Genomic DNA, 24,217 nt, shown 5'->3' with positions numbered 1-24,217 from the left:
TACAACATTAAAATGCAGCATCTTATGTTCTTAGGTATGAAAATGCAGCATTTCGTAAGAAATAAGAAGTTGGATCTCGTTACCGTTGTATATACGCTGTTTCTCAAGCCACTGAACGCAGAGCAAAATGGGCCTACATCTGGTCTTCATTGAGGGCTAAGCAGAACCAGCTTGTTTTCATTCCGTGTCTCTGCCAGAAAGATTCCTCCAACGGCAAACATGAGGTTAGCAAATGACAGCTGAGGGCACGCATTGTTTGCCAAGGGGAGCTTGTTCCAGCCAGTTAGAAGCTGGTCTCGCGGGCATCTATATAACATCCCCCTCCAGGCGAAATCACAGACACTGCGACTCTGCAGACCTCGGACGGCGAAATGGAACTCTTCCTCTCCAGGATAGATTTTGGCGGGGTCTTTGGCATCCTCCTGGCCATGGTCGTCTCGTGCCTCCTCTTCCTCCACTTCTCGTCGAGAAAGAAGTTTAGGACCCTTCCTCCGGGGCCAGCCCCTCTCCCCTTCATTGGAAACATGCACCAAGTGGACATCAAGGAGCTGATAAATTCCCTGAAAGAAGTGAGACCACGGCAGCTATGTTGGGGGGGGGGGGTGTCGGGGGAGTGATTTTACAATTTCCACATCAGGCAAGAAAGCAGGACGGATTTTGGTTCCTTTTTAAAAAATACATTTTTATTCATTTTTAACGTATTAATTAACATTCATACAACAGAACTTCACATCTTATACAGTGGTACCTCTGGTTAAGTACTTAATTCATTCCGGATGTCTGTTCTTAACCTGAAACTGTTCTTAACCTGAAGCACTATTTTAGCTAATGGGGCCTCCTGCTGCTGCCGCGCCGCCGGAGCACGATTTCTGTTCTCATCCTGAAGCAAAGTTCTTAACCCGAGGTAATATTTCTGGGTTAGCGGAGTGTGTAACCTGAAGTGTATGTAACCTGAAGCGTATGTAACCTGAGGTACCACTGTACAATATTTTTTTTTGGACTTCCATCAACACCTCTGATGATTTTCCGTTCTTATCGCTTATTATGCATTTCTTAATTTCATATTACCTTTAATTATCTTTAACCAATAGTTCTCCTCATTGTCTTTTTTTGCAATATTTCAAATAATTCACCTTATGAAATGTCTTGCAAACCTACTAGCATAATCTGTCCATCACAATTACTTTTCAAATAGTCTGTAAATTTACTCCAGTCTTCTGAGAATCTCTGATCTCGCAGGTTTCGAATCCTTCCTGTTAGTTTATCTCATTCTGCATAGTCCATCAATTTCATTCTCCATTCTTCTTTCGTCGGTAATTCTTCTTGCTTCCAATTTTGTTTCCAATTAATATTCTTGCTGCCGTCACTGCATATAAAAATAACTTACAATCCTTTCTGTTTATATCCTCGCCTACAATGCCAGGATTTTGGTTCCTTGAGGGCAGGAGAAGCATAAAAGGGGGGCTTCAGCCAGAGAAACTGAGAAAGAGCGATGAAAGTGCCTCTGGCCATGCACAAAGCATCATTCTGTCGCTGTAAGATCTTCAGAGCTAGTAGCAGCTCCTTGGGTACTAGGGACTAGGGTTTGTTGTTGTTGCTGCTGGTGTTGTTGTTCAGTTCATCTTTTTATATTGTAATTTTATGTTGTTGACTGCCCTGAGATCTATAGGTATAGGGTAGTATACAAATTTTAATAATAGTAGTAGTAATAAGAAGAAGAAGGGACGCGGGTGGCGCTGTGGGTAAAACCTCAGCACCTAGGAATTGCCAATCACATGGTCAGCGGTTCGAATCCCCACGGCGGGGTGAGCTCCCGTCGTTCGGTCCCAGCTCCTGCCCACCTAGCAGTTCGAATGCACCCTTAAGTTCAAGTAGATAAATAGATACCACTTTATAGCGGGAAGGTAAACGGCGTTCCGTGTGCTGCGCTGGCTCGCCGGAGCAGCTTCGTCACGCTGGCCACGTGACCCGGAAGTGTCTGCGGACAGCGCTGGCTCCCGGCCTCTAGAGTGAGATGAGTACACAACCCTAGAGTCTGTCAAGACTGGCCCGTACGGGCAGGGGTACCGAAGAAGAAGAAGAAGAAGAAGAAGAAGAAGAAGAAGAAGAAGAAGAAGAAGAAGAAGAAGAAGACTTGAGCCCCAGTATTTGAAAATGAGCTCTTTCTGCCTCAGTGGCCATTCAGTTCAAGCAAGAGGAGGCTGGAGTTGGAAGGGGCTCAGTTTTCCCATCGAAGGGGCGCCCCTTACCCTCTTTTTCTGCATTGCACGGGGACCAACTTTGGGGTCTTAGCCCAGGGGGAGAATGGGGAAAGGGAGAAAAGGCTCAGCTTTCTGCCTGTAGGACAAGGAGGGGAGCAAGACAGAGGACTTGACCATCGTTACCTTTTGCCCTGCACTTTCTACGCACAGCCTAGGAAAACCTGCTCTTTAGCGATGAACAGAAACAAATGGCAATTCCAGTTTTACGTGGATTGGTGCATTTTTACGGGGGAAATGGGGGGCAAACCCCCCCCAAAAAAAAACACTCCGACATGGAACTTTGAAACTCAGACTTGTGCCTAAATCAGAACTAGTGAAGGTGGTGAAGGTCCTATGTGAGTGCCTGGAGGCAGTTGGAGGATGGATGGTGGCTAATAGATTGAGGTTGAATCCTGACAAGACAGAACTACTGTTTTGGGGGGACAGGGGGCAGGCTGGTGTGGAGGACTCCCTGGTCCTGAATGGGGTAACTGTGCCCCTGAAGGACCAGGTGCGTGACCTGGGAGTCATTCTGGACTCACAGCTGTCCATGGAGGCGCAGGTCAATTCTATATCCAGGGCAGCTGTCTACCAGCTCCATCTGGTACGCAGAATGAGACCCTCCCTGCCCGCAGACTGTCTCGCCAGAGTGGTGCATGCTCTAGTTATCTCCCGCTTGGACTACTGCAATGTGCTCTACGTGGGGCTACCTTTGAAGGTGACCCAGAAACTACAACTAATCCAGAATGCGGCAGCTAGACTGGTGACTGGGGGCGGCCGCTGAACCACATAACACCAGTCCTGAACGACCTACATTGGTTCCCAGTACGTTTCCGAGCACAATTCAAAGTGTTGGTGTTGACCTTTAAAGCCCTAAATGGCCTCGGCCCAGTATACCTGAAGGAGCGTCTCCACTCCCATTGGTCTGCCCGGACGCTGAGGTCCAGCGCCAAGGGCCTTCTGGCGGTTCCCTCATTGCGAGAAGCAAAGCTACAGGGAACCAGGCAGAGGGCCTTCTCCGTAGTGGCACCCGCCCTGTGGAACGCCCTCCTATCAGCTGACAAAGAGATAAACAACTACCTGACATTCAGAAGACATCTTAAGGCAGCTCTGTTCAGAGAAGTTTTTAATGTATGACATATTAGTGTATTTTTGGTCTTTGTGGAAACTGCCCAGAGTGGCTGGGGAAACCCAGCCAGATGGGCAGGGTACAAATAAATTATTATTATTATTATTATTATTATTATTATTATTATAAAAATGCAGCACAAGAGCATGTCTGGAGGAGCCCGGAGAAAGAGGACCTGGGACTTTCTACCTCCACAAATTTAAAACCGGCCAAGTGTCATGCTTTTGTTTGTAGTTTGTCTCAGTGGTAAAACTAGTCAGCAGTCAATATGCAAGCAATTACCGTAAGTGTCGGCTAGGGGTGGGGTGGGGAGGAATGTTATTCGATCACATTTAAAGATGAAACAACCAGATCTTTGCTTTCCGGAACAAGCTATGAACCGAATCACGCCTAGCCTCTGAAATTTGCACTTCTCTGAATTTCGCAGTGAAGTTCCCTGGCTGAGCAATCGGTGCTAAAAATGCATGTGTGGGGACAGAGGGTGAAGTGTGCTCTAAAAGGCAAATAATAGTGCAAATTGCATGCACAGGTGCATTGCATCAGGGGAAATTGCATTGCCAAATTGTGCTTATTAGATAGAACTGCAAAAATGTCCACAGTAGGAGAAATTTGCAGTAAAATGCTTTATCTTTCTTTATATTTTAAAGCATGCTGGTGTGGAGTGAAACCAGGCTGTGGAAGGCTGGATTAGCGATTTGATTTCATGCTGTTGTTGCTTAGTCATTTAGTGGTGTCTGAATCTTCGTGACCCCCTGGACCAGAGCACGCCAGGCACTCCTGTCTTCTACTGCCTCCCGCAGTTTGGTCAAACTCATGCTGGTCTCTTCGAGAACACTGTCCCACCATCTCATCCTCTGTCTTCCCCTTCTCCTTGTGCCCTCAACCTTTCCCAACATCAGGGTCTTTTCCAGGGAGTCTTCTCTTCTCAGGAGGTGGCCAAAGTCTTGGAGCCTCAGCTTCAGGATCTGTCCTTCCAGTGAGCACCCAGGGCTGATTTTCTTCAGAATGGATGCATTTGATCTTCTTGCAGTCCATGGGACTCTCAGTCTCCTCCAGCACCATAATTCAAAAGCATCCATTCTTCGGCGATCAGCCTTCTTTATGGTCCAGCTTTCACTTCCATATATCACTTCTGGGAAAACCATAGCTTTTACTATACGGACCTTTGTTGGCAAGGTGATGTCTCTGCTTTTTAAGATGCTGATTTGATTTCATATTCATAATGTACATAAAACAGAGAGAACAGTTATAACAGCAAATGAAAATGACAAGATGAAAAACAAAACTGTTAAATAGTCACACATAATGAGTACAGTTGCACATGGATTAAAATAACGATATCCAAATATAAAATATCAGTGTGATCATCGAATCTAGTTCCAGGTTTGCTAGGCTTGTGACAAGAGCTGTCTTGAAAATGATGCCTCTGCTGTATATGCAATAACGGAATGCCAAGTCACATAAAAACCATTTGGAGGTCCCAGGCCTTGTCAAAACCTCAAATTATGCATATTTTTCTCTGTGAGGGACATCTTGGGGCTGCTTTCCACTGAGCTGCCAAGATCATGCATAAGATGAATTATTTTGACAATATATTGGTATCATCAGAAAATATTTGGTATCATTAATTTTGGACAACAAGAAACACTCTGCTTAGTAATACAGTGGTGCCCCGCAAGACAAATGCCTTGCAAGATGGAAAACCCGCAAGACGAAAGGGTTTTCCGTCTGCAGAGGCACTTCGCAAGACGAATTTCCCTATGGGCTTGCTTCGCAAGACGAAAATTGACGAAAAATTTTGAGGTTTTTTTTTGCTCCAAAACCCCTTTTCCTGAATCGCTAGGCTGCTAAAAGCATTTTAGCAGCAAAACCACTAATCCCCCAAGGCTTAAAAAGCCGTTTTTAGCCCTTAAAGTGCCAATAGCGCTAATAGCGCTAATCCGTCAATGGGCTTGCTTCGCAAGACGAAAAAACCGCAAGACGAAAAGACTCGCGGAACGGATTCTTTTCGTCTTGCGAGGCACCACTGTATTCATCATTCCCATCAAAATTAAATTCCAAATTTCTCACACCAATCTACATTCCCACCATAAGTGATCATATGTAGCAAGTTTATCTCAACCTCTCAGGCTATTAGGCAATAGAGAAGAAAGGATTTTTGTTACATTTGCAAGGGACTGTGATGCCATGTGTGGCGCAATTTCAAGGAGCTTGCCCCAAGAAATAGGTTTTAAGGGTAGTTTTTGGTTTCTGTTATTCTCCCCTTGCCCCAAGAAGACCCAGAAGATGAAGCCATGGCTGTCCTAAATTAGGGCTGCCATACATCTGGAATTTCCCAGATAGAGCCATAGGAAACAGTGTCCAGGGGGAAAACGTTGAAAAATCCAGGAAAACCCAGATGTATGGCAACCCGCAATGTAGATTTTGGCAAATGTCCTTAAAAATAGCTCCAAAACTTCATTTTTTTGAGAGTTTGCAAACCAAAAAGCTCAACAACTTTAGGCAAAACTAAGAAAAGCTCAACATCTTTTGTGTCTGGATTTTCACTTTTTCAAATATGGCGACCCTATCCTAAACAACTTCCGGCTTCCTTCCCCTCTTTGCAGCTTAGCAAGACCTATGGGCCAATGTACACCTTCCACCTGGGCTCTCGGCCTTGCGTGGTCCTCTCTGGCTACCAGGTTCTCAAGGAGGCTTTGATTGACAAGGCAGAGGAGTTCAGCGGCCGAGGAGACTTCCCCGCCGTCCAGATGTGGAGCAAAGGGAACGGTGAGGAAATGAGGGGTGGGGTGCTGAATTTGAAAAGGAGGCGTTGCAGCGGCTCCCCAAGTATGGGGTGAGATTACCGAGGGGGTGCTAAGAGGCATGGGGGCAGCAGAGGAGCCCCAGAAGTGGTGACCTGCTGACCTTCCGAGCGGCAAGCTCAAAAGGCTCAGCGGTTTAGACCACAGAGCCACCATAGCAGGCTATAAAATGATGCTTGGCATGGAGAAAGTGGGTAGAGAAAAAGCTTTCCTCCCTCTCTGGTAACACTAGGATTCATGGGCATCTGGCGAAGTTAAATGTTACAAGGTTCAGTACACGTAAAAGAAAGTCACGCGGCAACAGAGATAAACTACGGAACTCACTGCCACAGGATGCAGGGGTGGCCACCAAGTGGGATGGCTTTGGGAAAGGATCAGACATTGGAAGAGAATTGGGGGAAAGGTTTAAAATATCTTTCAGCAAAAAAACAGAAGCTGACCTATTAGGAATCACAGATTCGGATATCCCTAAAAAAGTCTTAAATGAATTGGTTAAATGACTGTCATACTTTGAAAAGTCTGTATCATTGAAAACCCTGTATCAAGTTCATCATTTTTGGTTGAATCAACTAAATAGCTGGAATTTAAATAAAATTGCAAGCAATTGAGACTGTTTTGAATGTTAATGGGTTATTATCTCCCTTAGTGGGCTGTGTAGACCACTATTTTGAATAAGGCTTTCGACAGAGTAGGGTGGTGTCAGGGAACTGCCATCGGAGCGGGAGGCGGGGAGGGGGCTCCCGGATGATGGTGGAGAGGGTCCTAGTAGGAGGAGGGATAGCCCATCCGCTGGGGAAGGTAATCAGCGTAACACCAGTGGAGAAGGGGAGGAGATAGAGGAATCGGAGAGGTGGCTCCAGGACTCTTCGCAGGAGACCAGCGGAGAGGGGACAAGTGCTCCTTTGCCCACACCCACCCTGCGCAGAAAGCTTTCGCGCAGGCAACGGGGGAGGAGACTGGGCGTCAAACAGCTTTTATGTTGGAAGCGGTTTAAGAAATGCCCACTGACGGATTCTGCCAGCGACTGAGGCAGCCATGGAATAGAGGCTGTCCAGACAGAAAGGGTTCAACCAGGCAACCTAGCCATGAGTAAAGGCAACTTACGCACAAGCAATCCCTAGAACGATTACAGGTGGGTATTCTGGGGATGAGTTTATGGGACCAAGGGGGCTGTGGGCTTGAAAAAGTCCCGGAACGACTGGGTTAGGGGCTTCTCACTGGGGATTCATGCCACTGGCCCTGGGCTTATCCTTTGCTTTTCCCTCAGGGATCGTGTACGGCACTGGGGAGCGCTGGAGGCAGCTGCGCAGGTTTGCCATCAGCACCTTCAAGAACTTTGGGATGGGGAAGAGATCCATTGAGGAGCGGATCAAGGAAGAGGCTCAGTTCCTGGTGGCTGAGTTCCACAAAACTGAAGGTTGGTGGGGAAGGGGCTGCCCAGGGGAAGGGGAAGGGAGGAAAGGGATTTGCTCCACCAAATTCCCAACATTTTCTGGAATAGGGTTGTTGTGGGGATCAAACGAGGAAGAGAGCAGTGTATACCTCACCTCAAGCTCCTCGGAGGAAAAGCTGGGATACAAACACATAAATAAATATTATTATAATAAAATCTGGTCCAAGAGAGAGAAAAGAAGCAGAAAATAAAGGAGTGTGTTTATTATTGGATCCTTCAGTAATCTTTTTTTTAAAAAAAAAATAATATTTATTAGAGGTTTAATAGTTACAGAAAAAAGAAGAAAAAAACAATAAAAAATTTAACAGACAATACATCGAAAATAAAAAGAAAAACAAAAAAACAGTACAGCAAAACAACAAGAAAAACAAAAACATTTAAAAACACATCCAGTATTTCCATATCTTTACCTTTCATTTACTTGTTTCCTCGACCTCCTCACACCTCCCTTTTTTGTATTCTAGTTCAATTAGCTATTTCAGCAAATCCTTTCCATCTTTCTCAATTTTTTGTTCTATAATTTATCTTAAAACAATCTAACTTTAAATTTTCCACTTTAGCCCATTAACAATCAGTTTTTGCTTAATTCTTTATAACATTTCTGCTAAAACCATATAACTTAATTCCAGTATTCTTCTAACATTCATTAATTTTGCAATATTTCTGTAAATATACTTTAATTTTTTTCCAATCTTCTTCCATCGACTCTTCTCCCTGGTCTCGGATTCTGCCAGTCATTTCTGCCATTTCCATGTAGTCCATCAGCTTCATCTGCCATTCTTCCCGGGTGGGTAGATCTTGTGTCTTCCAGTACTTTGCAATAAGTATTCTTGCTGCTCCTGTAGCATACATAAAAAAAGTTCTATCCTTCTTTGGCACCAATTGGCCGACCATGCCCAGGAGAAAGGCCTCTGGTTTCTTCAGGAAGGTATATTTAAATACCTTTTCCATTTCATTATAAATCATCTCCCAGAAATTCTTAATCCTTGGGCACGTCCACCAAAGGTGAAAGAATGCACCTTCAGTCTCATTACATTTCCAGGGATCCTTCAGTAATCTTGGGCTCTTTCCCCCTACTGAAAGCAAACTGGTGAAAAGACTTCCTGTGATTTAAATTATGGCGAAATCATAGGTTCATAGAGCGGGAAGGGACACCCAGGGGTCATTTAGTCCAACCCCCTGAAATGCAGGAATCTCAACTAAGGCATCCATGACAGGTGGCCTTAGGTAAAGGTAAAGGGACCCCTGACCGTTAGATCCAGTCGTGGCCGACTCTGGGGTTGCGGTGCTCATCTCGCTTTACTGGCCGAGGGAGCCGGCGTACAGCTTCCGGGTCATGTGGCCAGCAGGACTAAGCTGCTTCTGGTGAACCAGAGCAGCGCACGGAAACGCCATTTACCTCCCCACCGGAGCAGTACCTATTCATCTACTTGCACTTTGATGTGCTTTCGAATTGCCAGGTTGGCAGGAGCAGGGACTGAGCAACGGGAGCTCACCCCGTCGCCGACCTTCCAATCGGCAAGCCCTAGGCTCTGTGGTTTAACCCACAGCGCCACCCGCGTCCCATCGACAGGTGGGGTGGCCTTAGCTCATACTTTAAAATAACAATCTGGGGTGGCGGGTGTTAGATAAAAAGAACCCTTCTTGCATAATGAAACCTTAGTTTAGGGATATCCAGATGGGCGGGGTATAAATAATAAATATTATTATTATTATTATTATTATTATTATTATTATTATCATCATCATCATCATCATCATCCCATTTCAGCTTTCACAAACCTGTTGCTCTCTGGATGTCTTGGACTACAAAGCCCATCAACCCAGGCCAGCACAGCCATTGTAGAAGCTTTGTTGTTGTTTAGTCATTTAGTCATGTCCGACTCTTCGTGACCCCCTGGACCAGAGCACGCCAGGCACTCCTGTCTTCCACTGCCTCCCGCAGTTGGGTCAAACTCATGCTGGTCGCTTCGAGAACACTGTCCAACCATCTCATCCTCTGTCGTTCCCTTCTCCTTCTGCCCTCCATCTTTCCCAACATCTTTCCCTCCATCTTTCCCAACAGGGTCTTTTCCAGGGAGCCCCATAGCACACGAATTCAAGCGCACCGTAACTCATCCCTGGGGATTTCTCCTGCGCAAGCCCCCTTCATCCCAGGCTGTCTGAAGCACTGTATCCCGAGCCCCCCCTCCAATATGAACCTGCCCAGACCCTAGGTCTTCAGGAGAGACCCTTCTCTCAGGCCCCCATGGTGAGGATACAGGAAAGGGCCTTCTCGGTGGTGGCTGCTCCCGGGCAACATTGGAACTCCCTGCCTAGGGACGCCAGGCTGGTTCTCCTTGCTGTCCTTCCACCAGCAAGTGAAAATCACTGAGGGGAGGGACACAACCCTTTCCAGTGAGTGAACCGCAAGGCACCCACCAGCTCCATTGTGGTTGTTTAGTCGTTTAGTGGTGTCCGCTTCTTCGTGACCCCCTGGACCAGAGCACGCCAGGCCCTTCTGTCTTCCACTGCCTCCCGCAGTTTGGTCTAACTCATGCTGGCAGCTTCGAGAACATTGTCCAACCATCTCCTCCTCTGTCGTCCCCTTCTCCTTGTGCCCTCCATCTTTCCCAACATCAGGGTCTTTTCCAGGGAGTCTTCTCTTCTCCTGAGGTGGCCAAAGTCTTGGAGCCTCAGCTTCAGGATCTGTCCTTCCAGCGAGCACGCAGGGCTGATTTCCTTAAGAATGGAGAGGTTTTATCTTCTTGCAGTCCATGGGACTCTCAAGAGAAGCTGTAAACATCAAGTAGAATCTGTAAACATCTGTAAATATCAGAAGAGCAAGAGGTTGGAATCATAGACCTGTAGGATGGCTCCCCAGGGGTCATCTAGCAAAAACCCCTTCAGTGCAGGAATCATGGCTAAAAAATCCCTGAGAGATGGCCTTCAACGGAGGAGAGTCCACCGCCTTCCAAGGTAGTCCATTTAAAAGAGAAGGGTGGCTGTTGGGTTTGTTACTAGAAGTCTTTGAAAAGGTGATTTGAAAACAATAGATCTGCTTCATCTCACTTCATTCCCAGGCAAACCCTTTGACCCCACCTTCTTCCTGAGTTGCGCCGGCTCCAACATCATCTGCACCTTAGTTTTCGGGGACCGCTTTGAATACACGGACAAGAAATTCCTCATGTTGCTGGACCTCATCAACAGCAACTGGAAGCTCATGAGCTCCACCTGGGGACAGGTGAGTCTGAGCCAGAAGGGGAACTGGGGCTGGAGGGTGTTAGTTAGACGAGGTGGGCCTTTGGTCCGAAATGGCAGCCTGGCTCCTCTTATGGGCACAATCAAAAGATTGGGGAATGCACTGGGAGGTGTGCGTAAACTGGGGTCTTCTCCTCTTCTAGGGCTCTTCTTAGGGTCCTCGTATCTACGGGACCGCCTCTCCTGGTCTGCCCCGCAGAGGACCTTAAGGTCCATGAATAACCATAGTTTAGAGGTCCTGGGCCCTAAGGAAGTCACACTATCCTCCGCCAGGGGCAGGGCCTTCTCAGTGATGGCTCCGACCTGGTGGAATGCTCTGTCCCATGAGACCAGGGCCCTTCAAGATTTAATCTCCTTCTGTCGGGCCTGTAAGACAAAGCTATTTCCCCTGGCCTTTAATTTGAATTCAGCCTGATCTTTTATTTCCCTTCTCTTCCACCCCCTTTTTATGAAGATTACCTGCTCTGAGACCCCACAGCTAATTCTCCCCTGGCCTCCTCGCTGGCCCAAGTAGGAACAATTCAGCTAGCTAGCCCTGGGGATTATCAAATTGATTTTTGAATTTTATTGTTACAGTGGTACCTCGGGTTACATACGCTTCAGGTTACATACGCTTCAGGTTACACACTCCGCTAACCCAGAAATAGTGCTTCAGGTTAAGAACTTTGCTTCAGGGTGAGAACAGAAATCGTACTCTGGTGGTGTGGCGGCAGCAGGAGGCCCCATTAGCTAAAGTGGTGCTTCAGGTTAAGAACAGTTTCAGGTTAAGAACGAACCTCCGGAACAAATTAAGTACTTAACCCGAGGTACCACTGTATTCATGTTTTTATACTGTATTTTATGCTGTTTTTATAATTAATTATAATTATGCTCTTTTATAATTTTATAATTAAGTGTTTTGAAGTGTTTTAGATTTGTTGTTAGCCGCCCTGAGCCTGGATTTTGAACAGGGAAGGGCGGGGTATTAATAATAATAATAATAATAATAATAATTGTTGTTGTTGTTGTTGTTGTTGTTGTTAGATGCTCTTCAGCTTCCCAGAGATCATGAAGTACGTCCCTGGACCACACCGCCAGATCTACAAAAACTACCTGAAGCTGGCCAAGTTTGTAGGCGAGCGGCTGGAGATGAACCGGCAAACTCTGGACGTCAACAACCCCCGAGATTTCATCGACTGCTTCCTCATCAAAATCCAGCAGGTATCCTCAGCGTCCCAAGGAGCTGTTGTTAATTCCAGATCCCTTCCCTCATGGCCAGGAAGCCAGGAAAATTCCAGTTTTGTGAGCAGGCAGAGGCTTCTATAACAGTAGTTTCTCAACCGACTACAATTTAGCTATTTTACTTCACATAATTTATATACCACTGGACTGTAAAGCAGCAGCAACAACCTCAAAGTGGTCTACCAAAAAAAGATAAAACTATAAGATTATCAGTCAGGAAAAAATCAGGAATTTCTTTTGAAAAGGAAAAATAGCAATAGATTAAGACACGCACAAACTTTCTACGCATCTGGGTAGGTTTGTTTAAACAAACATGTTTTTAGGAGGCGTCGAAAAAAGGACGGCGAAGGCGCCTGCTTGGTATCATGTGGCGGGGAGTTCCAAAGTGCAGGTGCTGGCACACTAAAATATTGAGATCTTACAAATCCGGAAGGGGGGATTTGAACCACCAACCTTCTGATCGGCAAGTCCTAGGCTCTGTGGTTTACCCCTCAGCGCCACCCGCCTCCCTTTATAAGCTGGTATGCAACCGTAATAAATTATCTATCTAATATCTTCATAGCCACAAATCATCACAGATGCAGAATGAAAATTATGCCCGGAGGGGCCTTGTCAGATGGTGGCATCCTGCATTGTATTCTTCACAAGTAGCATTGAAGCTGTTGAGGTTTCTCAGCCCGTCCCATATCCCTGTTGCAGGAGAAAAACAACCCGGACACACACTTCAACGAAGACACCATGTCGAAGACCACAGTGAACCTCTTCTTTGCCGGGACGGAGACGGTCAGCTCGACTTTGAGATACGGGCTCCGAATTCTCATGAGACACCCAGAGGTGGAAGGTCAGTTTCCAAAATCAAAGGGGGCCTGTTCTGTTCTCACACAGGAATGCGCTTGGGGCGGGGGGTGCAGTCCTACCTGCCCACCAGGGAGGGAATAACAACAACAACAACAACAACAACAACAACAATAAAAATAATAATAATATTCAGTGGTACCTCAGGATGCGAACAGGATCCGTTCCGGAGCCCCGTTCACATCCTGAAGCGAACGCAACCCACGACTGTGTGTCTGCGCATGCGCATGTCGCGATTCACCGCTTCCACGCATGCGCGTGGCGTCATTTTGACCGTCTGCGCAAGCGCGAGTGGCGAAACCTGGAAGTAACGAGAGCGCAACCCGAAAGGGCCTGGTGTTTTTACATGAGTAGAATGTGTGCTTTTATTTAAAATGCATCTCTGGGTTATTTGTGGGGCATAGGAATTCATTCATTTCCCTCCCAAAAAAATATAGTCCAGCCCCCCACAAGGTCTGAGGGACAGTGGACCGGCCCCCTGCTGAAAAAGTTTGCTGGCCCCTGTTCTAGTCCAGTCTGGGGTTGCTCTGAACTGCCCAAGTCTCACTTACAGAAATGCCAAGGAAGAGCTAGAACCCTGGGCTTCATAGGTTCATAGAATTGCAGAGTTGGAAGGGACCCCAAGGGTCATCCAGCCCAGTGGCGTAGCGTGGGGGGTGCAGGGGGGCCGGCCGCACCGGGCGCAACATCTGGGGGGGGCGCGCTCGCACTCACAGCTCTCTGCCCCTACCTGGCTCGCTCACTCTCTCTCACTGCAGTGCTGGCTCTGCGAATCCGATCCGAGCCGCCGGGTCGCCGCCCACTGTGGAGGGGAGGGTGCCAGGCGTGCGGTGCGGTGCGGAGAGAGAGTGAGGGACTATCTGGGGGAGGGACAGTGCAGCGGGGGGGCGCAAATTACTTGCCTTGCCCCGGGTTAGGGGGCGCAAATTACTTGCCTTGCCCCGGGTGCTGACAACCCACGCTACGCCACTGATCCAGCCCAGCCCCCCAGGGCCATGCTGGAATCACGCTCAATAAGCTCATTGAAATCAGTGGGTCAAAGGGGGCCTGTTCTAGGGCATCTTTGTCTGCATTCGCCTTCCCAAATTCCTGCGCCCTCTCCCTTTCTGCTCCCATCCACCCACCCTCGACACAGGCTCTTCCCGTCGTTAACACCTTGCAGACCACCATGGCCCATTTCCCTGTCCGTCGCCACATCTGGGACCCCTTTACAGCTTTCCCCGCCCTCCTTCCTTGCCACAGAGAAGCTCCACGAAGAGATTGACCGGGTCATCGGGGTGAATCGCAGCCCCTGCATGGAGGACAGGAGCCGGATGCCCTACACGGACGCCGTCATCCACGAGATCCAGCGCTACGCCGACATCGTCCCCATGGCGGTGCCCCACACCGTCACGCGAGATGTCGAGTTCCGTGGATACACCCTCCCCAAGGTTTGTGGGGAAAGGGGGAAGCGCACCCCATGGGCGACAGCGAAGGTCTCCTTCTGTAGGGGCCCCATTGGCAGCACCCTGCCTTGACACCCCATGGGCTGCTTTCACAGTCCTGAAGTCTGCTAGGAAGATCTCTGTCCTAGATGAGCAAGACCTGGCCGTGCGTCCTTTTAGCAGAAGGCATGCCACACTCCCTCCCTTTTACATTATGATGTGGCCTTGGAAATTTTCATAGAATCGTGGCAGGGACACCCAAAGCTCATCTAGCCCACCCCCCCCCCCCCCGCAATGCAGGGATCTCAACTCAAGCATCCATGGCAGGTGGACATCCAACCTCTGCTTGAAAACCTCCAAGGAAGGAGAGTCCACTGTTGAACAGCTCTATCCGTCAGAAAGCTTTTCCATGTGTTGAGTCGGAATCTCCTTGAAGCCGTGGGTTCGAGTCCTACCCTTCAGAGCAGGAGGAGACAAGCATCTTCCCTCTTCCACGGGACAGCCCTTGAGATATTTATATGCCAGCTTTTCTTCCAAAGAGCTCAAGGTGGTGCAAAGGGTTCTCAACTCTGTGAGGCAGGTCAAGGCGAAGTGATGGTGACTGACTCAACCAAGGTCACTACTAGACTTCATGTCTGAGTGGGGATTCGAACCCAGGTTCCCCGGGTCAGAACCCACCGCTCTCGCCATTGTGCCCCACCGAGCTAAGCTCAGAAGAGCTTTCCCTCGACTGAAGCTGTCTACCAGCTCCACCTGGTACGCAGGCTGAGTGGACCTGCCCACAGACTGTCTCGCCAGAGTGGTGCATGCTCTAGTTATCTCCCACTTGGACTACTGCAATTCACTCTACATGGGGCTACCTTTGAAGGTGACCCAGAAACTGCAATTAATCCAGAATGCGGCAGCTAGATTGGTGACTGGGGGCGGCCGCCGAGACCACATAACACCGGTCTTGAAAGACCTACATTGGCTCCCAGTACGTTTCCGAGCACAATTCAAAGTGTTGGTGTTGACCTTTAAAGCCCTAAATGGTCTCAAAGGCCCAGTAGACCTAAAGGAGCGTCTCCACCCCCATCATTTATCCAAGACGCTGCGGTCCAGTGCCTTGAGCCTTCTGGCGGTTCCCTCACTGCGAGAGGCCAAGTTACAGGGAACCAGGCAGAGGGCCTTCTCGGTAGTGGCACCTGCCCTGTGGAACGCCCTCCCATCAGATGTCAAAGAGATAAACAACTACCTGACATTCAGAAGACATCTTAAGGCAGCCCTGTTCAGGGAAGTTTTTAATGTATGACATATTAGTGTATTTTTGGTCTTTGTGAAAGCTGCCCAGAGTGGCTGGGGAAACCCAGCCAGATGGGCTGGGTACAAATAATAAATTATTATTATTATTATTATTATGAAGGTGCGTCGCTCACACACAGAAAGCGACTGCCACAGCGAGTCGGACCATCTGGTCTACCTACTTCAGTGTTGTCCACATTGGCGGACAGCAGTGGCTCTGCTATTCCTACCCAGAGATGGCAATTGGGACCTTCTGCAGGCAGCAGAGGTGCTCCTAGAGCTAAGGCCCACCCCCATTACTCAACACCTGTCTACCAGGGATTTCTTGCCCTTGGTTCTCAACCATGCTGTCAGGGGTTCAGGAGCAGAGGCACAGGAGAGGGAGGAAATGGAGAGCGAAGGGGAGGAGTCCGAAGGAAATGTCAGCGATGACAGCGATCCGAGGTCTCTGAGTCTGTCCAGTGAATCAGAGGATTCACAAAAAGGGGCTCCCATGGTCAGGGCAAGGGGAGTACCCAGGGGGGCACTTCAGGGAGAAGGGGCCAGAGGGGACTCAGAGAGCAGCAGCTGGAAATCTGGACCAGCGTCCACACCAGAGGGAAGTAGGGGGGAGGAGTCCCAGGCATCGGGATCAGGCGGCGCGCTACCAGCGGGAGAACATGAGGCAGGATTGACCACGCCTCCGTCAGGGAGCGAGGAAACGGTTAAGAGGAAGGTTAAACGAGCGCGCGCGCCAAGTTCAAATGTACAGGAAGGCGGCACAGTTGGCAGCCCGGGTAGGGAGCCAAGTCCTAAAGCCCGCCGAAGAGAGCGGGAGGAGTCAGGAGGGTCAACGTCTGCGTCAGAGGAGTCCAGGAGGGAGGAGACCCCGGGGGGCAGCAGGACCCAGAGGAGAAAGGAGAGAAGGGAGAGGTGGAGTAAGATTAGAGTCTTAAACTGGTGTACAGGGGGCGGAGACTCAGACGGAGCTTCGCCGGTCTAGACTCTAGACGTAGAGCTGGGGCGCTGAGGCTTGGAAATGGAAACTATTCTTCAATAAAGACTTTGAGACTTTACTACCGGCTAGCGTTGGTCCTTGGTGAGCTGGGACCAGGAGCCAGCTCTGACACATGCCTTCCTCCTGCTCCTCTTCCTCCAACCCACAGGACCTCAACATCATCCCCCTGATCTGCACATCTCAGTTTGATCCCACGCACTTCAAGAATCCAACCTCCTTTGACCCGACTCATTTCCTGGACGAGAGTGGGCGGTTCAAGAAGAACGATGCCTTCATGGCTTTCTCAGCAGGTAAGGGCAGGACAGGGGTTCAGCTCCCGCCTGTGGGTTTCCCATCATGGGCATCTTGGTGGCCACTGTGAGAACAGGATGCCCGGCTAGGTGGACCTCCTTTGGCCAGATCCATCAGGCTCTGAGAATCATGGAACTGTAGAATTGGGAGGAACCTCAATTCAATGTAGGAATCCCAACTCAAGCATCCATGGCAGGTGGTCACCCAACCTCTGCTTTGAAAGCTCCAAGGAAGGAGAATCTACAACCTCCCCAGGGAGATCACTCAGAAATCACAGAACTGTAGAGTTGGAAGGGAACATCCAGCCCCGCATCTGGTCCACTCTTCTTATGGGCCTTTTCGGTGGTGGCTCCCCATTTGTGGAATGCTCTCCCCGGAGAGGTTCGCCTGGCTCCAGGCGAAAACAGTCTCTTTACCCAGGCCTATGGCTATTAAGGTGGGACACGGGGGCGCTGTGGGTTAAACCACAGAGCCTAGGACTTGCCGATCAGAAGGTCGGTGGTTCAAATCCCCACGACGGGGTGAGCTCCTGTTGCTCGGTCCCTGCTCCTGCCAACTTAGCAGTTCAAAAGCACGTCAAAGTGCAAGTAGATAAATAGGTACCACTCCGGCGGGAAGGTAAACGGCATTTCCGTGCACTGCTCTGGTTCGCCAGAAGCGGCTTAGTCATGCTGGCCACATGACCCGGAAGCTGTACGCCGGCTCCCTCGGCCAATAAAGCGAGATGAGCGGCATAACCCCAGAGTCGGCCACGACTGGACCTAATAGTCAGGGTCCCTTTACCTTTACCTTTTTATGGCTATTAAGTAATTGATGGTCTGTAAAAGTGTGCAAGCGAGGACTGTTATGATGATGATTATTTCATTATTAGGCTGTCTGTCAGTAAGCATTTTACTATGTTTTTATTATGTTTTTATCATGGGTGTTTTGAAATGTGTTTTCAATGTTGTACACCGCCCTGGGATCTTTTGATGAAGGGTAGTGTATAAAATGAATTAATAATAATAATAATAATAATAATAATAATAATAATTCTGCAGTGTATACACAGCCACTGGGTTGAATCCTGCTTGCAGACATTTCCCCTTGGGTCTCCATAACTGAAAGGGCGGGAGGGATTTAAATACCACACGGGTGACGCTGTGGGTTAAACCACAGAGCCTAGGACTTGCCGATCAGAAGGTCGGTGGTTCGAATCCCCGCGACGGGGTGAGCTCCCGTTGTTCAATCCCTGCTCCCGCCAACCTAGCAGTTCGAAAGAAGGTCAAAGTGCAAGTAGATAAATAGGTACCGCTCCAGCGGGAAGGTAAACGGTGTTTCCGTGCGCTGCTCTGGTTCGCCAGAAGCGGCTTAATCATGCCGGCCACATGACCCAGAAGCTGTACGCCGGCTCCCTTGGCCAATAAAGTGAGAAGAGCACCGCAACCCCAGAGTCGGTTCACGACCGGACCTAATGGTCAGGGGTCCCTTTACCTTTACCTAGAGGGGAGATTAAGCGCCCCTTGGAAGGGATCCAAAGGGTCCTCTATTCCCTACGAAGGTCTGCTCCACTGTGGGCAACCTGAGGACTTCATCCCTAAGTCCACCTTCAAATGATGTCAGAGCGACTTCCACTTGAGGCGCCACGGAAGATGGCTGAAAATTCCATCGCTTCGGCTCCCAGGGGGCAATTAGAGGCTGAGATGGGAATAATCAGCCTCCCAAAATCTTCCCAGGGGTATGGTAAGACACAGTGTCATCCGTGGATGCCCAGCAAACCAGCCCCAAATTCGGAAGGAAGGAGGGGCTGGGGGCACTGGATGGAAAACCCCCAAGAGAGTCTGGCTCTCCTGGATGCTGCTGTCTCCGCGAGCGAATCAGGTTCCATTTCTTAAGATGAAAAATTGGATTTAAGTTTTAATAATAATAATAATAATAATAATAATAATTTATTATTTATACCCCGCCCATCTGGCTGGGTTTCCCCAGCCACTCTGGGCGGCTTCCAAAAGAATAATAAAATATTGTGATACATCAAACATTAAAAGCTTCCCTAAACAGGGCTGCCTTCAGATGTCTTCTAAAAGTCTGGTAGTTGTTGTTCTCTTTGACATCTGGTGGGAGGGCGTTCCACAGGGAGGGCGCCACTACCGAGAAGGCCCTCTGCCTGGTTCCCTGTAACTTGGCTTCTCGCAGTGAGGGAACCGCCAGAAGGCCCTCGGTGCTGGACCTCAGTGTCCGGGTAGAGCGATGGGGGTGGAGACGCTCCTTCAGGTATACTGGACCGAGGCCGTTTAGGGCTTTAAAGGTCAGCACCAACACTTTGAATTGTGCTCGGAAACGTACTGGGAGCCAATGTAGGTCTTTCAAGACCGGTGTTATATGGTCTCGGCGGCTGCTCCCAGTCACCAGTCTGGCCGCTGCATTCTGGATTAGTTGTAGTTTCCGGGTCACCTTCAAAGGTAGCCCCACGTAGAGCGCATTGCAGTAGTCCAAGCGGGAGATAACCAGAGCATGCACCACTCTGGCAAGGCAGTCCGTGGGCAGATAGGGTCTCAGCCTACGTACCAGATGGAGCTGGTACACAGCTGCCCTGGACACGGATTTAACCTGTGCCTCCATGGACAGCTGTGAGTCCAAAATGACTCCCAGGCTGCGCACCTGGTCCTTCAGGGGCACAGTTACCCCATTCAGGACCAGTGAATCCTCCACACCTGCCCGCCTCCTGTCCCCCAGAAACAGTACTTCTGTCTTGTCAGGATTCAATCTCAATCTGTTTGCCGCCATCCATCCTCCAACCGCCTCCAGACACTCACACAGGACCGTCACCGCCTTCACTGGTTCTGATTTGAAAGAGAGGTAGAGCTGGGTATCATCCGCATACTGATGAACACCCAGCCCAAACCTCCTGATGATCTCTCCCAGTGGCTGCATATAGATGTTAAAAAGCATGGGGGAGAGGACAGAACCCTGAGGCACCCCACAAGTGAGAGCCCAGGGGTCTGAACACTCATCCCCCACCACAACTTTCTGAACACGGCCCAGGAGGAAGGAGCGGAACCACTGTATGACAGTACCCCCAGCTCCCAGCCCCTCAAGACGGTCCAGAAGGATGTTATGGTCGATGGTATCAAACGCCGCTGAGAGATCCAGCAGAACTAGGAAACAGCTCTCACCTTTGTCCCTAGCCCGCCGGAGATCATCAACCAGTGCGACCAAGGCAGTTTCAGTCCCGTGATGAGGCCTGAATCCCGACTGGAAGGGATCCAAATGGTCCGCTTCTTCCAGGCGTGCCTGGAGTTGTTCAGCCACCACTCGCTCAATCACCTTGCCCAAGAATGGAAGATTTGAGACTGGGTGATAGTTGGCCATCGTGGCCGCATCTAAAGATGGTTTTTTAAGAAGCGGTTTAATAACCGCCTCTTTCAGCGGGTCTGGGAAGACTCCCTCACGGAGGGAAGCATTCACCACCCCACGAAGCCCATCGCCCAGCCCTTCCCAGCTAGCTTTTATAAGCCAGGATGGGCAAGGATCAAGGAGACAGGTGGTTGGTTTCACTCGTCCAAGCAGCCTGTCCACATCCTCGGAGGTAACAGATTGGAATTGATCCCACGCAATTTGACTAGACAGGACTCTAGCACTCTCCCGCCCCGGCCCTGCTCCCACGGTGGCATCGACCTCTTCCCGAATCTGAGCGACTTTATCTGCAAAAAACTTTGCAAAATCATTGCAGGAGATCATGTGGCCCGTACTGGGCCCCGATGTAGCAGGTGGTTCCGCTAGATTGCGGACCACCTGAAAAAGTCTCCTGCTGCTGTTTTCTGCAGATGCAATAGAGGCGGTGAAGAAAGTCTTCTTCGCCGTCGCTACTGCCACTTGGTAGGCTCGACATTGAGCTCTAACCTGTGTCCGGTCAGCTTCAGAATGGGTCCTCCGCCACCGCCGCTCTAGCCGTCTCAACGATTGTTTCATTGCCCTCAGATCCGTGGAAAACCACGGGGCTGTCCGGGCTCCATGCAATCGGAGAGGGCGCTTCGGAGCCAAACAGTCAATAGCCCTGGTTAACTCCACATTCCAGCGGGCCACCAGGGAATCAGCTGAAAGGCCATCAACATGGGATAAAGCATCCCCTACCACTCTCTGGAAACCATTTGGATCCATTAAGTGGCGGGGGCGGACCATCCGAATCGGTCCCACCTCCCTGCAGAGGGGAAGGGTCGCGGAGAAGTCAAGTTGCACCAGGAAGTGATCTGACCATGGCACTTCTTTTGTTTCGCTTTTACTTAGTGTCAGATCACCAACATCCATTGAGGTAAACACCAGGTCCAAGGCATGTCCGCGGCTATGGGTTGGGCCAAACTTATTCAGGGACAGCCCCATGGAGGCCATGCTTTCCACGAAGTCCCGAGCGGCCCCTTGTAAGGTCGTGTCGGCATGGATATTAAAATCCCCTAGGACAACCAAACTGGGTGTCTCCAGGAGGACATCCGCCACGACCTGAAGCAGCTCGGGCAGGGAATCCTTGGTGCAGCGGGGAGGTCGGTACACCAGAAGGAATCCTGTACTGCCCCTATTGCCCAACTTCCAGAACATGCACTCAGAAAACTGGGTCTTCCCAATAGGACGCCTGGTGCAAGCTAATGACTTCCTAAAAATCACTGCAACCCCCCCTCCCCGCCCACAAGGCCTGGGTTGCTGTGCGTAAGAGAAACCTGGTGGACAAGCAGCGGCAAGAACAGGCCCATCTGCTTCATCCAACCAAGTCTCTGTTACACATGCCAGGTCAAATCCTCCATCCATGATCAAGTCATGGATTGCAGTGGTTTTATGAATCATTGACCTGGCATTGCACAGCAGCACCTTCAGGTCATGTGGGTATCCCTTGCTGATTCTAGTATCCGTCCGGTCAGGACCAGACCCGGAGGCAGGGATAGTCCTCAGACAACGACTAAACCTGCCTCCTCTGTAATGACAAGGTCTGGTCTTAGCGTAACTCCTCCTCCTACCCGTGATCACTGAGATCGGTTGTCCCAGCGCATCCCCCTCTGTGGAACATGCCCCAGCCATTTTGTTGGCTGGGACCCACTCCCCGGCAGCCCTGACCCCTCCCCTTAAGAACCAAATAAGACCTTAAAACAATAAAAACAAAAACAACAGACCCCAGAAAACAAAAAACAATACAAATAAAAAACTATAAAAATTACAAATCCGTTATAAACAAACAAATTCCCAACTAAACATCCATCCCACCCCCATCCACGTCCCCGCATATACAAAAAATTAAATAAAAAGGACAAGGAAAAATTTAAAACATTTAAAAAAAGCTCTGCGCCACTCCGGAACCCCCTGGGCCGCAGCAGCAGTGACAGCAATCGTCCCTGTGAGGCCTGTCAGGCCCCACCCCGGGCCAGATGGTGAGTGGCAGGAAGGAGCAGGGCCCTCAGACACTCACACTGGAGAGTCCTCCTGGGCAGCAGAGCGCAGCAGCAGTCCTTGTGGGGCTTCAGGCCCCGCCCCAGGCCAGATGGTGAGTGGCAGGAAGGAGCAGGGCCCTCAGACACCCACACAGGAGAATCCTCCTGGGCAGCAGAGCGCAGCAGCAGTCCCTGTGAGGCTTCAGGCCCCGCCCCGGGCCAGATGGTAAGTGGCAGGAAGGAGCAGGGCCTTCAGACACTCACGCAGAAGAGTCCTCCTGGGCAGCAGAGCGCAGCAGCAGTCCTTATGAGGCTTCAGGCCCCGCCCCGGGCCAGATGGTGAGTGGCAGGAAGGAGCAGGGCCCTCAGACACTCACACAGGAGAATCCTCCTGGGCAATAGAGTATTCCCTGTCCTGTGTGACTAGAATGTGGCCTTCCTGTGTTCATTTCCTGTGTTGCTTTCCTGTTGAATTCTTGGAGTCCTGCGTAGGTGGTGTTCCGGCACATTGCCTTCCAAACAACCCTGGCACGGATAGCTCCAAGTCTCTAAGTGATGTCATGACCTTCCTATCTAACTATATACATCCCCTGCTTATCACCGCAGACTAGAGGAATGTTAAGTGCACTCTATATAATCTCTGCGTACCACCCTATCAATCATAGATTACCATGTTCCTGTACTCTCTCTATCTAGTGATGTGTAATATCTGCATGTAACCCTCTCGTATGTGTATGTAATAGTGTAATGCCTGTACGCACCCCACGTGTAACCAATCAGCACCAAGCACATATGCAGCAATTGTGGTAATATACACGCTTCAAGTGAGGAGGGAGAAATTAGAGCCTCCTTTGCCTGACCCTCAAAGGCACAGAGGCATTTCTGTCCCTTCTCACTTTTGCAGGGAAGCGGGTGTGCCTGGGAGAAAGCCTGGCTGTCATGGAGCTCTTCATCTTCCTCACCACCATCCTGCAGAACTTCAAGCTGAAGCCCTTGATGAAACCCGAGGACATTGACATCACGCCCGAGTCCACGGGGCTGGGAAGCATCCCTCGGCCCTACCAGTTCTGCCTTATCGCCCGGTAAAAGGGCACTGCGCTCGAAGGCCAGGCTGATCGCCCGCCCCCCTGCAGCCAGACATAGAATCATGGAAGTGTAGAGTCGGAAGGGACCCCCAGGGTCATCCAGTCCAACCCCCTGTAAGGCAGGAACCTCAACTAAAGCATCCCTGACAGAGGACCATCCAACCTCTGCTTAGATACCTCCACGGAAGAAGAGCCATCACCTTCTGAGGGAGTCTGTTCTACTGTCAAACAGCAAACTTTTTTGGTTTTTTTCTGAATGGCTGTGGCAATCCATTATGCAGGGGCCTCTCCCTCCCTCTCTTTCATCTATCTCTTTTCTCATATCTCTCTCTCTCTCACTCTCCACCCTCTTACCTGTTGCTGCGGTCTGTTGTCCTGCAGTCACTCTGCAGTCTGTCATCTGTTCTCCCTGACCAACACTCTGGGAACAACATTGAGGTCAATAAACTTGCCATAGCTGTCAACTGTCCCTTATTTGGCGGGAAAGTCCCTTATCCCAGCGCCATGTCCCGCTGCTGTCCCTTATTGATGATGTCCCTTAAATTTCCCGGGTTTCAAAGGAAGCAGCTCCTCTCCCTCCCTCTCTGCCGGCCAGGGAGGAGGGAGGCTCCAACTGTGTTGCTTGGCTGCATTGCTCACCCAATAAGGAGTCTCAGAACGACTGGGGGGTGGAGCTTGCATGCCTTGTGCCGATCAAATCGGCCGCGTTGCCTGGGGACTCGCCTTTGCTCAGCGCTTCCCAGCGGAGAGGTGACGGTGGTTTTCCTTGCCGCATCCCCTTTGCCGGGTTGCTGCGCTGTGGGA

At 49.9% G+C, this 24,217-nt stretch overlaps 1 protein-coding gene across 1 annotated transcript; it reads left to right on the top strand.

The window, feature by feature from the left end:
• The first annotated feature begins 328 nt into the window (after positions 1 to 328).
• Positions 329 to 23,877, top strand: LOC310684402 (cytochrome P450 2F3-like). Its single transcript, XM_083455515.1, has 9 exons — positions 329 to 569; positions 5,976 to 6,138; positions 7,441 to 7,590; positions 10,689 to 10,849; positions 11,890 to 12,066; positions 12,787 to 12,928; positions 14,185 to 14,372; positions 16,793 to 16,934; positions 23,233 to 23,877. Exons 1-9 carry the CDS (start codon positions 372 to 374, stop codon positions 23,412 to 23,414), a joined length of 1,503 nt encoding a protein of 500 aa, XP_083311641.1. The 5' UTR covers positions 329 to 371; the 3' UTR covers positions 23,415 to 23,877.
• The last annotated feature ends 340 nt before the right edge of the window (positions 23,878 to 24,217 follow it).

This window comes from Podarcis tiliguerta (genome assembly GCF_965153285.1).
Source record: "Podarcis tiliguerta genome assembly, chromosome: 8".
NCBI lineage: Eukaryota > Metazoa > Chordata > Lepidosauria > Squamata > Lacertidae > Podarcis > Podarcis tiliguerta.
This window is presented reverse-complemented; position numbering and strand designations above follow the sequence as displayed.

Coding starts and splice junctions, on each gene's coding strand:
- LOC310684402 (XM_083455515.1), top strand. CDS start 372: ATGGAACTCTTCCTCTCCAGGATAGATTTTGGCGGGGTCTTTGGCATC. Junction 10,850..11,889: donor TGAGCTCCACCTGGGGACAG/GTGAGTCTGAGC, acceptor TGTTGTTGTTAG/ATGCTCTTCAGCTTCCCAGA. Junction 12,929..14,184: donor GAGACACCCAGAGGTGGAAG/GTCAGTTTCCAA, acceptor TCCTTGCCACAG/AGAAGCTCCACGAAGAGATT.